The sequence below is a fragment of the Lutra lutra genome, chromosome 7 (assembly GCF_902655055.1).
Source record: "Lutra lutra chromosome 7, mLutLut1.2, whole genome shotgun sequence".
In the NCBI taxonomy this organism is placed as follows: domain Eukaryota; kingdom Metazoa; phylum Chordata; class Mammalia; order Carnivora; family Mustelidae; genus Lutra; species Lutra lutra.
Genome location: NC_062284.1, coordinates 68,722,141 through 68,739,977, shown reverse-complemented (window position 1 = coordinate 68,739,977; position 17,837 = coordinate 68,722,141). Strand labels below are relative to the sequence as shown.

The window sequence follows — 17,837 nt, the reverse complement described above, 5'->3', positions numbered from 1 at the left end:
AGCCCAATGATGGGTAGTAAGGAGGGCATGTATTGCTTGGAGCACTGGGTGTTACATGAAAACAATGAATCTTGGAACACTATGTCACAAACTAATGATGTACTGTATGGTGACTAATATAACATAATAATAAAAGAAAATCTCTTTAAATGACCTTTATTTTGGGGGGGTGTTAACTCTTCCTGAAGGAAGATGAGTGTGAGCAGATCTAGACTGTATTGTGCCTAGTGCTAAATGCTTTGAGCCAGTGCTGGTGGAACTATTATAAGCAGGATACATGTATTATATTTCATTCCCAAAGGAACCCAGTGTTAAGCATTATCATTTTCCTTATTTTTACAGATCAAGAATTTGAGGCATAGATAAGATAAATAACATGCCTGAAGTTTCGTAACTGGCTAGTGGTTCAGCTGGTATTTGAAAATAGCCTGGTCCCAGAGCCTGTTCACCGAATCACTTGCCACGTGTGTCTCTAAACATATTTGATGTGTTTTTACTCCCTTTAAATGACTAATATAGTTTATGGTGACTAACATAACACAATAAAAAAAAAGATTGACATAAGAATTGTAATTTTTGAGGCATCTTACTGCTTCCCTTGAGGTCAACACACACAGGAGTAGTGATGAGAGCAGAATAAATTCCATGGAAAGACAGCAGATGTAAGAGGAAGGGTATGGAGCTCATGTTAGCTGGACCCAAGTTCGGATCTTGGCTTCATACTCACTGGCAGGCTGAATTACTGTAAATATTCTGTTCAGCCTCTCTTTGATTTGTTTCCTCATCTGTAAATGGGAAAATATACAAATATCTTCTCTGAAGATTATTTTATTCAGGATATTAAAAGAGGCTGGAATGTAAAGATTTGTGGCTATTCAGTTAGCACCCTTCTTGCCTTCCCCCTCTCTTTTCACTTCCTCCATTCCCCTTTATCTCTTTTCTTCGGCCATTGTTCCCACAACAGAGACTACTTTTATTAACATTTCCCCAGTAGATCCTATGGAGTCTATATTAAAATTATATAAATAATAATAAAATTATATCAGTCATAATTAATTAGATTTCCCATTATGTATTGTGCAAAGGCATAGGCAATCAATCAGCTGCTAACCAGCATGATACAGCAGCTTTCTGTACCCAGTTGATGTAATGGTAGCTAAAAATAACACAAAAGTTAAGAAAAAGTGGTGAGTCTCTATGTTCTTATCATAGAGCAATCCATATTTTTTATTAACCTTCTTAGGATATTGAAAACAACACTCTGACCTCTATTACAACCTTTATGAATCCCTTCCTCAATTGGTTACATTGGATAAGTTTATTGCAGGTTGATGGAACAGCACACTTGAAGGCATAGAAACAGGAAGGAAATCATGTTCTATTTTTTAAAAATATTTTATTTATTTATTTGACAGAAAGAGTGGGTGCAAGCAGGGGGAGTGGCAGGCAGAAGGAGAGGGAGAAGAAGGCTCCCCACAGAGCAGGGGAAGCTCAATATGGGACTCGATCCCAGGACTCTGGGATCATGACCTGAGTCAGGAAGGCAGTGGCTTAACCCACTGAGCCACTCAGGTGCCCTTCATGTTCTATTCTAGAAGCAATATTCCATGTTGAGGCTAGAGTGTATGTTAGAACTAAGGGCGAGGACCCTTTTTTCAGAGACAGATTGGTGATTGATTGGCAAGTGGAAGTGGTTATACTTCATACTAAAGTTACTGGGTGGATGTGAATGGCTTCTAAGCTGATGAGTAACAAACCCAGTTCTACATTTATGAAGTCACACTCCAGTGATAGGATAGATAGGGTATGTTTGATGGGAAAATGAATGGTTTGGGGAGTTGCATCAGGAAGATGTTGGAACACCCAAGTTAGAGATGATGAGGTTGAACTAAGGCAGTGAGGCCAAAAGAGTGAAATGAAACTGACAACTCTTTTGGAGGTAGAATCGATAGGATTCAGAATTTGGATGTGAAGAGAAGTAGGAGTCTGTCATTTCTAGCTTGTCTTTCACAGCCCAGAATGCACTCAACATATACATACATACATATATATACATATACATATAAAACACTATGCATCTATATGCATATCTGTCCTTTACCTACCCATCAAATTCTGTAGGACATGTGCAGTGGTTCTTTCTGAGTGTTAGAATTATGGATCATGTTGGCTTTGGTTTCTATGGATCTTTACATTATTTGAAATTGTAATAGTGTTCATGCAATATTTTCATAGTTGGGAGGAAAAGGCAAAAGTTTTTACTGAGAAGAAAAATATTCACAGGGAAAAATAAGGAATTTCTGTCTAGACTAATTATTTCAGGACCCTTGAGGCCATCGTGCTTAACTGGCTAGCAAATAATGTTTATTTTAACCCAGACTTGAAGGTAATACCATTCTCTGAGTCTACCAGACAATGCACGGTAGAAATTCTGTATAAAAGGAATGAATACATTTGAGGTATGCATTTCCTTAATATTAGGATTGGGGGAAACAGAGCATCCAAGAAAAGTTATTGCCAGAGGTGCTCTTTCTAATCCTCATCTGGGCTACTTATATCTAAACACATAGTTTGGGAAATGAAATATTAAAATCATGAATCGCACCATTCAGTTTTCTTGCGTTATGTTTTGGGGTTTAGTGGAAGTTTATGCAAAAACAACCCAAAAAATGCATCAAAAAAACCAGGATCCAAGTGGCAGTAGCTATTAGAAGGAAATTAATTTAATGGTTATATTTAAATTTAAGAAATGCATTTAGATTATTTTATAAACATGGATATGTAATTTTTATGCATATCATGCATATGGCTTGTTTCAAATTTAATGTCATGAAACTGTTTTAAGGACTTTGAGTCCTGGGTTCCTTTGGCCCCATAGCTGTTTTAGTATTAAAGGTATGCTCATAAATCTACAATTAAACCCTGCTATGGTTTTTCAGAAGATTACTGCATTGATTACATTTCACCAATACATATGTCTTCTGCCCAAATGAAGATAGCTTGGGAATGAAATTTTGCTTGTGTTGACAGGCACACTCACTCCATGTTTCATTTTTGTTGTATCGGTCCCATGTTTTGTTGGAGAAATTCAGGTCCTATAACTAATTAAACCATGAGTGACTATACTGCTTCTGAATAATATTCTGGTGGTATACCTAGGAATTGATATTTCTTCTTTAATCAGCAAAATACATGTTGCACTTTTTTTGAGGACCACTTGGTAGAAAGTTACTTGTTTGAATGAGCAGAGTTCTCAAATGCAAAGGGCTCCAGAACCAGGCAGGTAACAGTTGTGTGGTCTGGGCTATATAGGAGACAAGAGGGAGTTGTGGAGCCTTTGGTGAAGGTGAATATCATGATGTCCATCAATTTACACAGATTTTTTAAAAACACTGTGCAGGCCAAACAACATGCATCTCGTTCCTCAGTTCCAGCTGCTAGTCACCCAGGCAAAATGTTTTAGTAGGTCAGGTTTCTATCATAAACCATAACATTTTAGAGTACTAAGGAATATTAGCAATGTTTTAATCCACACTGGTGCAGCTGCCCACATTTTCTTAGCTGTTATCAACCAGCCTGATGGGAAAGTCTCATTCGCCTAATTTCTAAAAAAACACAGGTTTAGGGGTTGAGTGTCTTATAGATCGCATGGTTGGTAAGGGATGGAACTGGAGCTTAAAATAAAAATGTCATGGACTTCCTCCCTTTCTCTGCTGTTGGCAGTGTGATGCTGTCCCATACGTGTTCCTCTAGCAGCCTGTGGCTGACTCTATACGTCAACCAGTTTAGTGCAGCAGACTGTGAACTAGGAATTTGATGACCTGGGTTTTATGCTGGGTCTGTAACTGACTTGTCAAGTGGCTAGAGGTCAGATCACCCAGCTGTGGGCAAATGAGATGCCAAGGCAAGACTTCGGGCCTGAGCCCAGCTCTCCAGGTTCCAGGCTCAGTGCTCTTATATTGAAGTCAGGATTGTCTTCTTTTAAACATGATGCCATGGTTTCAGTTCATTTCCTAACATGTCATGTTTGAACCCAGAGTGCCTTAAGAGCATGCCATCTCTTTTCTTTATAGAGTGCATGCAAGCCAGCGTGTACCCAGCTGTGCTCTGCTGTGTTTGTGGTGTCACCGGACCTTGAATGCCACAGTCATCTCAGCCGCTAATGTATATCTGCATGCCAGCATTCTAATAGACTCTGCCTTTCATAACACAACTTGGGAAAACACAGGCTTTTTTTTTTTTTTTTTTTTTAAACACAGGCCTCCTTTTGTTTTACCATTTGTTATTTGTGTTCTGTGGTTAAGCATTGTGTGTTACGCCTGCAGAAATGTATAGTTCCTGTTCAATAAAGGGAGTCACGTGTAGTTTTTCCCTTCCTAATAAATTGTGGGTTTTTTTGTTTTTGTTTTTTTTTTTTTTTGAGAACCAGCTAGTGTTGTAAGACCTAAGTTCCAGGAAGAGAAAGAAATGAAAGCTATAAAGCATGGGCAGAGGCCTGAAAATGCATGAGCTCTGTCTGGGGTTGGCCTCTGTGGAGGGAACGCAGGGGGAATTCAAGCAGAGCCCAAAAAACTGTTCCTTTTCCGCCTGGAGATGTTAGGAAGACAGTTTAGGGGGAAAAAAATCCTAAGTAAATAGAATTTCAGCCAATACTTTCATGAACTTCACCCTTCTTTGGAATGTTTTTATTCTCTGGGGGGAAAACAGAGATTGAGTCATTTATACAGCGAGTAAGAACTTTACTAAAAAGGAAACCTCAGGAGATGTTTGCCCTTTGGTGCTTCCTTAAGACCCAATTTATGAGTTCTGCAACATTGTCAGAGAAATGCTCGCTTCTGAGGAGCTTGTTTCTCTAGCTTTCTTCATTATATGGGACAGTAAATTTTCATGACTGTTAGGAGGACTCCTTGACATGGTTATCTGATGTAAAAGTCTGATTCTCCTACTAAACAATGATTTTTCATGTCTGTTCTTCACCCCTTCCCCCACCTTAACTCCCTAAATTTCACACGTAACACTCTGAATTTGTAAATCTTTTTCTTTGATTCTGCAGACTGATTGTTAAGTGCATGATGTCATTCTTGGAGCCAGGGTCATGTAATCTCTGGGTTCCTTGGGTTCTTTAAATGCCGCTGTGCTTTTGGTCCTGGACAGCAGAAGGAGATGTTGAGCCAGAAGATAAGGGTGTTTTGTGGGTTTTTTGTTTTTTGTTTTTTTTAGACTACTTATAAACAATCAGTGTTACATTTTCAAATAGAAAGCTGAGGGCTAAAATAGTTGTTTTTGTACAGTGAACATTCTCTTCTTTCTACATCATAAAACCATTTTTATAAATGTTTTCTTTATAGGATGAGCCTTTGGGGAACCATTTCATTTTGCTGTATGCCAAAACCTCCATTTCCTGGCCCCCACTCCCCATTTGCTCCAGGGCACTCATTTTGTGGGTGCAAGTTGTGGCCTACCGTATTGGTGGCTGGCTTTGCCACTCATCTTTGGGGAGCATTTGCCATGTAGCTCTCTGGTTGTGGTTGAAAGTTCTGGAGTTGTGTTAGCTTGCCCTTATGTTACTTCAAAGCCTGTCATCTGAGGGTCTTCAGAGAGGACATTTCCCTTCCATTAAAGGCATTATCTTTCCGTTTTGAAGAGGAGAGTAAAATGTCTCTTCTAAGCATGTTAAGTGACCATACAATCTTCCTCTTAAGTAGAAGACATGGATGGGTATGAGGCGGCCATTTCTACTGCTAATTAGATCTGGGGCATTGGAAGGAGTTTCCATTTGGAAAGACCCTCTACTCTTGGTGTCCGTATTTGCTTTCTGAGTAGATTTATTGTATCGTGTGAGCTGATGAGTGCAATTTTCACTTAAAACAGTCCATTATATTCTAATGACTATGCCAATTCAGTAAATGCCATCATTTAGTTTTATTGTCACATTTTTAGAAAATGTACTTCTTAAAAGACTGCTGTTTTAAGCCAGGTCATATGACATTGTTCTGTGAATGAATGAATTTATTTTATATATTGATGTTCTGGAATTCCTAGACGATTCATCAATTGTCTTTAGTCTTTCCCTTTTCAATATTTAACAATATTGCACACCAGACCAGTGGTTCTAAAGCCCCTGAAGCTCAGACACCCTTATATGCCAAATGTATCGAGAGCACCTAGCTTCAGCCCAACTCAAGATGGTAATTTAGGTTTAAGGTAATTGTAAAAGTTCCAAATGATTCTGTTTTCATTACGTTTACTTCCCTACTTCCTGGAATTTACACACTTGCTATGGTCTCCCCATCACAAAGAACCATCCGGCTTGCTTTATCGTAACCAAATCTTATGCCGTAGTCTCTCTGAATAGTGATGAAATGAATTTACCTCTAGGCCAGTCTCTTGTTAGTGTAATAGGTATGCTCTGTATACTTGTTATGATTTGTTTCTCTCCCCCCTCCCGCCTTCAAGAAAAGCAAAGGAAAATTTGTTTGGACAAAACAGAAGTTCTTCCAACGGCCATGTAGTTTTTGAAAAACAGCAGCTGGAGCTGGACTCAGTTGTAGAAGAAACCATAACAGGAGATTATGGCTTAATCATAAATGGCCACAGTTTGGTGAGTTTGCTTAAGGCTTTTGTTCTTTCTTTTTCTTTATCCCAATAATTGTCTCTTTTGTGCTGTCATAATGAGATCGCCTTTTGTGTTTTCCAAACAATTGATACCACTAGAAACAGGGTATGCATAATGATTTCCTGTTTGCAAGAGAAAAGGAAGCTTCTGATATATATTTCATACATTATTGCTTGAACCACCACAGTGAAAGGGAGGATCCAAAGAAATACTGTGTTCACAGAATATCAATCTTGTCTAAATGACTGTAGACCATTTAGCAGTATTGTTTAAGTGCTTTCTAAGGGAGAGTGTCACAGCTCCCTGTTATTTAATTAAAATAATGCAACTGTTGCAATTATTGTTCTTGCTGATGTTTATGATTTGGCAGAGCACAACCTGATCTTCATATAATTACCACACCAAATTATTGCCATTAAGATACCTCTGGTGGTTTTTCTAAATAGCAGTATTTTACAGCAATGCCAAACAATTTGCTTTGATTAGGAAATCTGGTTCTTGTCGTAATAGAATAAACTTGCATTGTGCTTTTAATGTAGTTCAGGTTCCAAATCTTGAACAAATATCAAAACACTCCTCTGAGTTTCTAATTTAAAAAACAAAAGCTCTGATTGCACTCCAGTGAAATTATCATTTATATGCACAAAGAGCTAATCTCACATCTTTCCCTAGCTTTGATGATCATTTTTCACTTTTGGAGTTTGGAAAATAAATGTGTCTTCTTGTAGATAGTTTCTTAGAGGACAAAATAAGTTGGCTATGAGTATATTGTATTTTCCCCCTTGTGATCAGCTGTCTGTTAGCTCTTAGTGCTTAGGGTATTATCCAGCTGGATTCCAGACGTAATGATGTGTTGCCTTCTACACCATGGAAAGTTACAGAGCTCAGCTGCAGGCCAAGCTCAGTCGAAAGCTTGTCCAGATGACACAAACTTCTCCTTTGCACAAATGAGCAGGAACTGAAAATTATAAGCCTGTCAACTGGGACTTAAAGCTGATGGCCTCCAAGCTGAATTGCCCAGGGACTAGAAGACTAGAATATGGAAAGGTTTCTAATGAGTTGAGCTTTGACTTTCCCTCAGGCTCAAAGAAGCCAGTGTGTGGTGAGTTAGAGTACTCAGGTGATAATATATGCTATTTTTTTCTTTGTCTCTAAATCCGTTGAAAGAAAGAGCTAAGATTGATGCTCTTTAAGAGCCCTTTCGGCTTCAAAGCCTGAAGCTTATGAAACCATGAAATACTATTTTTCATTTAGGGAGAATTGACCACATTTCTGCTGGTATGGTCAGAAGCTTTTTTTTTTTTTTTTTTTTTTAATCAAATCATGATTCTAGTTTGCTTCAAATTTCAATGCTTTGCAGAATGTAATTGAATCCTTTATCAGAGTCTGAGTTTAGATTTTTACTTGTTGATAATAAGGAAGAAAAAGAGAAAAGGGGACCATTCTAAGAAAGACAACCAGTTACATACTTCCTCTTTCAGAAAGGGTGATTATATTTGAGAAAGCTAATTCACTGTTTCCCCCAGGCATCATGGGCCTTGACGTAAGAATTTTCTACATCAGAGTCATGTTTTACATTCATTCACCCATCCTTTCATTGATACCATTAACATTTATTACATGCCCAGGTCAAGATGCTGGAGCCTGAGGATAAGGATATGACTAGAACATGGTTCTTGTTTTAGGGATTGCGGTCTAGTGGGAAAGCTAATCTCACAGTAGTATGACAAATACTATATAGAGGAATGAACACAGAGCTTTGAGAGTATAGAAGCACACACATCTAGTTTCTTGTGTGGAAGTCAGGGAAGACTTCGTGGAGGAAGTGATGTTTCCAGGCACAGAAGCAGCAAGTACAAAGGCATAGAGTCAAGAAAGAACCTATCACATAGTGGAAACAAGCAATTTGGCATGATGAGAGTACAAAGTAAACTTAAAGGTGTTGGTAGAAGACCATAACCATATAGGAATAAAGGGTCAGATTATGATGGGTTGTGAGTATCTTGCTAGAGATTCATTCAGAGACACTGAAGACTCAAAGTTCAGGTGGATTGCTTTCCTTCTAATGTGTTTATTAAATAATGTACAGTGGGATGTCTTCTAGAAAGCAAATTGCACAGTTAACCACAAAGGATTATGCTCTATTTTTCAGTCATTTCTTGGCATATTTTGAGAGGAACAAGGCTGGAATTGATTGGGAACCCTGAGATGCAGGTTGCATGCAAGCCCCTCTTTTGCACTCTCTCCATTTCAATCACTTTGTTTTTCAAAGGCTAATCTCCAGGTCATCTGCTTTTCATTTGCCCCACCAACCACAACAACAAACACTAAACAAACAAAACAACAATGCAAAGGAAACAAAAGTTCCATCACATAGAACAAAGATGTCCCCATCGTTTTGTAGTTCATTCTGAACTTGGTGAAATGGTGGACAAGTTCTGGCTGTTGCTTTTCTTTATTTTAGCAGATTCTGGAACTTTTCTGGCATTGAGTTGTATCTTACCCATACAGTGCGATAATGTGTCATAGAGGACACACAAGGGCCCTGTGTCATTTTATTTTTATTCTAAATTCCTTGGCACTTAGTAGGAGTTTAGTGCTCATTTCTTTAGTTGGTTGTTTATGTGACTCTGGTTTGAATAACTTGTTGAAATGAATTAAACTGTTTAGAAAAGAGATCAGTTGAGAAACAAGAATTCTGTTTCCCGAATGACATCTCTCATTGATTAGGTCTTGTTGTAATCTGGATTTTTTTTCTTTTTAATAATATAGGCCCATGCCCTAGAAAGTGATGTCAAAAATGATCTCCTGGAACTCGCCTGCATGTGTAAGACTGTGGTTTGCTGCCGAGTCACTCCACTCCAGAAAGCCCAAGTAGTAGAGCTGGTGAGGAACTACAGGAATGCTGTCACTTTGGCCATAGGCGATGGAGCCAATGATGTCAGCATGATCAAAAGTAAGAGGATATTCACTCAGTAGGGTTTGCTGTAGACCAGAGTCCTGGGGTTCATCATCTGGCAAGATGCAATGGAGATTACACTGTAATTTAATTTTACCACTGGTTCTAAAATCAGTAATTCCTGGGTCTAATACATTTGGCATTATTAGCATTCATAGAAGAACCTTTGTCTTTAATTAATTCATCTGTGTATTTTTAGACTAAAAAGGGATATTGATCACCTTGTATTATATGGTAACTAGCTATGGTGTAAGGAACGAACACTGGATCCACAGTCCCGACATTTGGGGTTAGTCCCAGCTTTGCCACTTACAAATCGTAAAACCTTATGCAAATTAATGAAATTTTTGGGCCAGTTTTCTCTTTTGGAAAACTAGGATAAATACCTAACTAATGATATTTCGTAAGATAATACACACAAACAATTATAAATGCTATAGCTATAAGATTTCTATAGATAAATAATGACTTATATTGTATCTTTGTTTAGGGAATGAAAGCCTTCCTCTCCTCCTTTGCAGGTGCTCACATTGGCGTTGGCATCAGCGGCCAGGAAGGACTGCAGGCTGTCTTAGCCAGTGACTATTCATTTGCACAATTTAGATACCTCCAAAGGCTTCTCCTTGTTCATGGAAGGTGGTCCTATTTCCGAATGTGCAAATTCTTAGGCTATTTCTTCTATAAGAATTTTGCATTCACACTTGTGCATTTCTGGTTTGGTTTCTTCTGTGGTTTCTCAGCCCAGGTTGGTAAAAAAAAAAAAAAGTGCTTTTCTTTCTTTTATTAGGTCCCCCTGAATTGCAGATGACTATTCTTCATGGCTCTTTCTTAATAAGTAACATTTTTATATGTCTCATAGAGATCACCATATGGTAGTTATGAAACTATAGTGGACTTGATCTTGAAACACAAAAAGAATATACATTTAGCTGGAATTTTATTTATTTATTTTTATTTATATAGGTAACCAATGACTCTCCATCCTGTGGGGTTTAAATTTTTATTGAAATATTTTGGTATGATGACAGGTAAGCTTGGTGTGGAGCTTTCATTCAGGACAGAAGCCTAAGAAACACTAACAAGACATGTTGATGTATTTCTGGGAAGATGGTCACTCACCCAACATACAAACTACGTATGGGCTAAGAGTAAATATGTTTTAAATTCAGGAGAAATAATTGATACCTTGACATCAAGGAGGTTTTGATAGCATTTCATCAGATAAAAATTGATAAAATAGATAATGGTGATATAATAGAAGATGTTGGTGACAAGGAAGAAAAATTAGCAGTTTATAAGTTAGGATTCTATTTTTCTATCTATTCATAGCCATTTTAAAAGATAGTTAGTTATTTCACCCCATATCTGGATACCAGGAAAGTTTTGACCCTAGGTATCAACTGTGAAATGTCAGGCCAATAGCATCAGAATATAGTTCTAAGAAAGAAAAGAGAGAGAGAAAGAGAATGACATGGTAACCATAACTCTCATGAGAGAGTTCTTCTACTGTTCTTCCTTCATCTTGGATTTAATTATTTGTTTCTATGATATGCATAAAACTATTTTTTTCAGTCATTTTATTCCAAAACAACGGAGTATGAATTAAATTATAACATTTTGTGTTATTTTAAGTGTGCCAAGGGAGATTAATGAATAATTTTTGTAATGAATATAGATGTTGTGTGTTTTTCCCTTTATCCGAGAGGTTGAGGTGTCTTAAAATGAGGAACACCTATACTCATTCCTAATGTTCGCTTTTAAGGATAATATGCCCAGAACTAAAAGCAGACTATGTTGATATTTTTGTTGACATATTTTGTAAACTCCAGACATTGAAGTAAAGCAAAAGTCTTGATTTAGTTTCTCAGAAAGAAGTATTAGCATTACTTCAGGGAAGGCTGAGGGGGGACTTACCTGCTTATAATCTCACCTTGTCCAATAAAAACAAATGTGAGAATGAGAATGGGCTTTTCCTCCACATAAAAATGAAGCAGGCTATTCACTAAGCAGTCCTTACAAGAGTCATGATTTTCATAGTGCAAAGATTTGGGGCTTTTGAAAAATCACAGAACTATGAAGGGACACCAAGACTCTCATTTAGATCTCTTAAGATGCAGAAGAGTAGCCAGTGATTTTTATTTACAGACACACAGAGCTTAGATAATAGGTTTAGTGCCAAGGTTTTTTTTTGTTGTTGTTGTTAAACTGTGAAATTGGAAACTAATGTCCAGTGATTTCTAACCTTTACATTTAGGTGATTTTCTGCTCTGCTTTCAAGATCTGATAAAACTGGCCCAGCGTCAGATGTTAAGCAACTAGCTTTCCAATCTTCTCACCAGTATTTACCTTTTAAGAGAGAACACCATGGGAGAACAGTGATCATTCCAAAGACATGAGTACCTAATGCTTAAATCTAGTTTTAAGACATACCACCAGTCTATGATTAGGTTTCTTAAATGGTTGGTTCAACTTAGCTTGCTTCCTTCCTTCCTCCCTCCTGTCCTCCCTTCATTTATTACACTGAAATCTCTGGTTTGTTACACCATCTTTATTAGACTACTGTCAGTCCTGCCTGGCCTCTGTGTAAATGTGTACAGCGTGACGAGCACTGTGGGAACAGGGCTTGTGCCTTAAGATCCCAATGTGATAATGGCTTTGATATCAAAATGCAAAGTGATTTTTTTTGTATGTGTTGTATTGTGTTAATGTGGTAGTTAATTGGACCACAAATGATGTACTTCTTAATTATTCATATATTTCTTTTTTTTTTTAAAGCTTTTTTTTTTTTTAAAGACTTTATTTATTTATTTGACAGAGAGAGATCACAAGTAGACGGAGAGGCAGGCAGAGAGAGAGAGAGAGGGAAGCAGGCTTCTTGCTGAGCAGAGAGCCCGATGTGGGACTCGATCCCAGGACCCTGAGATCATGACCTGAGCCGAAGGCAGCGGCTTAACCCACTGAGCCACCCAGGCGCCCTATATTTCTTTATTATAGGAAATTTATAGAGTAGATTTCCAGCCCAACTCACCAGCACAGGAGAGAACACAGAAGGCCAGTCAGGCCTGACAGTAGCTAAATTTTCAGTTTTATTTTGTTTTTCCTGGGTCTTGGTTGATTTAAATTGGGCAGGGCAAATCCTTTTTAGGCAGAAGAGCAATCATCACCTAAAGCCAATTGAGCTACAGAGGAGGAGTCCTGGACTGTTATCTTTTGTGCTCTAATTTTTATGATGATTTGATCAAATTGGGATTCTAGTTTATACTTACTGAACAGGATCTCTTGGTTCCACTATTTAAGACTTTGATTCATTGGATGAATATTTATTAAACCCATGGTATGTGTCAGACCATGGTGCCTGCTGGGGCTTGGCATGGTAAAGATGTCTAAGGGATGCATTCTTTTTTTTTTTTTTTTAAGATTTTATTTATTTATTTGACAGAGAGATCACAAGCAAGCAGAGAGGCAGGCAGAGAGAGAGAGAGAAGGAAACAGGCTCCCTGCTGAGCAGAGAGCCCAATGCAGGGCTTGATCCCAGGACCCTGAGATCATGACCTGAGCCTAAGGCAGAGGCTTTAACCCACTGAGCCACCCAGGTGCCCTAAGGGATGCATTCTTGATGGCCATGATGAAGTGTGATCCCACAAATTTTAAGAGCTATCCATACTGTGGAGAAGTTAAGATTTGATTTCCAGACTTGTCAGAGAAGTAGATGAGCTTGTCAGGAAAATGGCAAGTAGTAATTTGTTATCTTCTGTTGGAGAGGAAAAAGCAGTAAGTCAGTGACAATTCCCATGTAATGGCATCAATGTTATAGTGTCATCTTCTAGGTAAATCCATTATATCATTGACACCAACAAGTAGGGATAAAACAAATTGCAATTATAACTAACACTTATGTAGCACTTACTGTATGCCAGGCATTGTCTAAATGTTTTGCCTGTATTCACTCAATATTTACAATAACCATATGAGGTAGGTTTTATAATCATGGTTTATATCAGCTATTTTTAAAGTACTTTTAAAAAATTTAATTGTGGTCAAAGACACATAACATAAAGTTTAATGTCCTAGCCATTCTTAAGTGTACAATTCAATGGTATTAGAAACATTCACCTTGTTGTGCATTGGATCTCCAGAATTTTTTCATCTTGTAAAACCGACACCCTCAACCCATTGAAAAACAACTTCCTCTTTATCCCTTCCTCCAGCCACTGGAAACCACTATTCTACCTTCTGTTTCTATGAATTTGACTGGGAAATTTGAGTTGATCTATGTTCAGGTTCACTGATTCTTTCTTCTGCTTGGTTGAGTCTGTTATTGGTGTCCTCTATTAAATTCTTCAGGTCAATCTATATTCTTCAGGCTAGGATTCTGTTTGTTTTGATGATTTCTATTTCTTTGTTGAACTTCTCATTTTGTTTATACATTGTTTTCCTAATTTCATTTAATTGTGTGTTCTTCTAGTACACTGACCTTTTTTTTTTAAGATTTTATTTATTTATTTGACAGGCAGAGATCACAAGTAGGCAGAGAGGCAGGCAGAGAGAGAGAGAGAGGTGGAAGCAGGCTCCCTGCTGAGCAGAGAGCCCAATGCGGGGCTTGATCCCAGGACCCTGGGATCATGACCTGAGTCGAAGGCAGAGGCTTTAACCCACTGAGCCACCCAGGTGTCCCTATACTGACCTTCTTTAGGAGGATTATTCTGAATTTTTTTTTTTTTTTTTGGTCCATAGATTTCCATTTCTTTATATTCAATTATTGCCACTTTATCCATTTCCTTTGGTAGTGTTATTTTACCTGATTCTTCATGGCCCTTGACTCTTGTAGTTTGTATTTGCATATTTGAGTAAGTGGTGTCTAATTCCAGACTTTGTAGGTTTGCTTCAGCAGGGAAGGACAGCTCAGCTCCGTTGGAATACTGGATTGGTCAGGTGGCAACATTTATGGGTAGGTGGGGCTTCCCACAGGATCTCTAGTTGGGTAAAGCCACTGCTTGTGCTCTGAGATCAGAGGGACTGACCCTGGGTGGGTTCCATGATGGGGCAGGGCTATGGACTAGGATCTGCAATTGCTCACAGTTGAATAAGGTGTCAGGCTGAGCTCCCTGACCAGATTGTGCTATTGGCTAGACTTTGTGTTCATGCAGGGTTGTAGACAGGGCTTTGTGATTAGGTGGGACCTCAGCCTATGCCTTATGATCAGGCAGGACCATAATGTATGCCCCTAAAGCTGGGCTGGGTCACTGTCTGGGCTCCCTCATCAGGTAGGACAGCAGGCTATGCAACATGATTGGCTGGGCTCCCTGACTAGATGGGGCTGCAGGCTATGTTTTACAATTGGCAGTTCTATAGGCTGAACTCTGCTGTAGGGTGGAACTGTAGGCTGGGTTCCCTGTTTGGGTGGTACCATAGACTGTGCTTTGAGTCTGTCCAGGGTACTGTTCAGGGCCCCTGGTTTTGTGGGGCCAGAGACTATACTTTAACTATAAGGTGGGGCTGCTGGTTTGGGTCCCTGCATAATAGGGCTGTAGGATGAGCTCCGTGGCTATCTGGGGTCTCTGGTTGGGTGGGGTTGGAGGTGATACTCAGCAATTGGGTGGAGCTGTAAATTTTCTTCCCTGACTAGGTGGGATCATAGGATGGGCTCCACAGAAAATACATCTCCTTGGCTGGGTACCCAAATCAGGCAGAACTGCCTACCAAGCTCCCAACCAGACATAACCACTGACTTGGCTCTGCAGGTTGGTAGAACCCCCAGTAGGGATCTCTGCTCCCATGCTTCTGCCAGTAGGAGTGAGGTCCATTAAGATCTGAGTGCTGGTTGCTGTACGCCTCACCTCCTATCTCCATCTCCATTTGATCCTCAGTGGTGGAGCCCTGCAGATTCCCCCAGTGATCCCCATGGACAGGATCTGAGTAGGGCTCCTGGGAGGTGTCCTGCAATGCTGGAAGAGCTAGATGTTTACCTTGGTTTAGTTTTCTTTTTCTCACTGGAGAAACCACAGACCCAAAGGGCCATCTTGGTGAGGCACTATGCCAGCCTTGGAGAGGGGGATGTGGCCAGAATGGGGCTTCTCCTGTTGTCCTTCTAATGTGTCCTTCTCAGTCTCTGTGCTTTAGCTTCAGGCCCTGGTTCTGGGATTTTCACAATGGCGTCCAGTCTGTAGGTGGTTGCTTGTTGGTGTTCTCGTGAGGCAGACCGAAGCAGGGGATGACCTGCATTACCATCTTGATGGCATCACTCTTGAAGTCACTTTTTTTTCAGAGAGCATTTCTGTGGCTTCTACCAGTTTTCTGGGGATACTGCTTACCTATGACCTCTTTCTCTGTTCCAGGATTTTTTTCGAACTTGAATCGTGAACTTGGTGAATACCATTTATGGTTTAAATTTTCAGGAGAAAATTTTTGTCTTTTCTTTTGAGCTACTGCCATGGTTCACATAGGCGTTCCCTTTGAGCACAAAGATTTGTTCTTCCTTTAGTTTTATACTAAGGATTCAGCCCTTTGCTACCTTACTTTTCTGAGAATGTTAGATTCCCCATGTGGTCTAATCTTGGGATCAATAATGATGTCACAATAAATAGTGTGTTAGAGTCAATGAGATTTGGTATTATTACCCAAACTCATTTGGTATGGAACCCCATTTTTCCAACCAACATGCATACTTAGAACAGATGCCATATAGAATCCACTTGGGACATTCTGGAATAGATGTCTCTACAGCAACTGTTGCAAAACCTGACATTACCCTGCTTCCAGTGTTTTGGAGTCAGGAAGATGTACAAAGCACAAAAATGATGCTAAAAATACTATCCCCATAGGAATAAGCTATTTATATGTTTCTCCCTTTCAAAAACTTCTGTTTTTTAAATTAACTCCAGTCCAGGGGGACAAAATAGCCTTCTTTCATACGCTGAAGTAGGGAGTTTACATCTAAACGTCTGTAGTCTTTTCCAGTATCCTCAGTTTCTTCTTGATTATAAAAATAACTATGTGTGAATATGTATCACATTTTATATATTGGAGACCATACTATTTGTATCTTTCTTGAGAAACACCTCTGGTTTTACATTCCTTAAAAAAAATATTATTTTTCCTAATGGCATTCTGAAACACAAATTTTTATAAATTATTTGACTCTTCCTTTTTTTAAATTTAATTTTTTTTTTTGGTGTTTCAAGATTCATTGTTTACACACCACACCCAGTACTCCATGCAAAATGTGCCCTCTTTAATACCACCACCAAGATATTTTCAAATTTGAGTGGAGGTCTGAAGGTGTGAACTCTCCCTACCCTGTAGAGATTTAGGAGCTGACTTGTATAAAGGTGTGAAACTGCAGAGGAACAGGAGTAAGACCCTCTCCTCCTATCTGAACTCTTTCCAACTGACCTAAAGATTAGCTGAATTTGAAATCTTATTTCAATTTCTATAATTCCATTTAAAACTAACTCATTCAGAACCATATGGTCCTCTCATTTGATGCAAAAAAGCATTTGACAAAATACAACATCCGTTCCTGATTAAAACTCTTCAGAGTATCGGGATAGAGGGAACATTCCTCAGTATCATAAAAACCATCTATGAAAAGCCCACAGCAAATATCATTATCAATGAGGAAAAGTTGAAAACTTTTCGTTAAGGTCAGGAACATCACCACTGTTGTTCAACATAGTGCTAGAAGTTCTAGCAGTAGCAATCAGACAACAAAAAGAAATAAAAGGCATCCAAATTGGCAAAGAAGTAGTCAAACTCTTCTCTTCAAAGATGACATGATAACTTTAAGTGGAAAACCCAAAAGACTCCACCCCCAAATTACTAGAACTCATACAGCAATTTAGCAATATGGCAGGATAAAAAATCAATGCACAGAAATCAGTTGCTTTTCTATACACTAACAATGTAACTGTAGAAAGAGAAATTAAGGAATCAATTCCATTTATGATAGCACCAAAAATCGTAAGATACCTAGGAATAAACCTAACCAAAGAGGTAAAGGATCTATACTCTAGAAACTACAGAACACTTATGAAAGAAATTGAGGAAGATACAAAAAGGTGACAGAATATTCCATGGTCAGGGATTGGAAGAATAAGCATTGTTAAAATGTCTACCTAGCCAGAGCAAGCTATACTTTTGGTGCCATCCTTATTAAAATACCACTGGCATTTTTCAAGGAGCTAGAACAAACAATCCTAAAACTTCTATGAAACCAGAAGACCTCAAATTGTGAAGGGAATATTGAAGAAGAAAAACAAGCTG

The 17,837-nt window shown here is 38.7% G+C and overlaps 1 protein-coding gene across 11 annotated transcripts in view; it reads left to right on the top strand.

Annotated features, from left to right (window-relative positions):
- The window catches only part of ATP8B4 (ATPase phospholipid transporting 8B4 (putative)), a 290,737-nt gene that overhangs the window by 237,062 nt on the left and 35,838 nt on the right, over positions 1–17,837 (top strand). For all 11 annotated transcript variants that reach the window (XR_007128694.1, XM_047737429.1, XM_047737432.1 and 8 more), the window contains 3 exons: positions 6,457–6,601; positions 9,389–9,572; positions 10,097–10,320. Coding sequence is in view for 10 of the 11 variants with exons in the window: in XM_047737429.1 (XP_047593385.1) it covers positions 6,457–6,601; positions 9,389–9,572; positions 10,097–10,320 (553 nt within the window). In the remaining variant the exon portion in view is untranslated. The remainder of the gene's footprint in view (positions 1–6,456; positions 6,602–9,388; positions 9,573–10,096; positions 10,321–17,837) is intronic.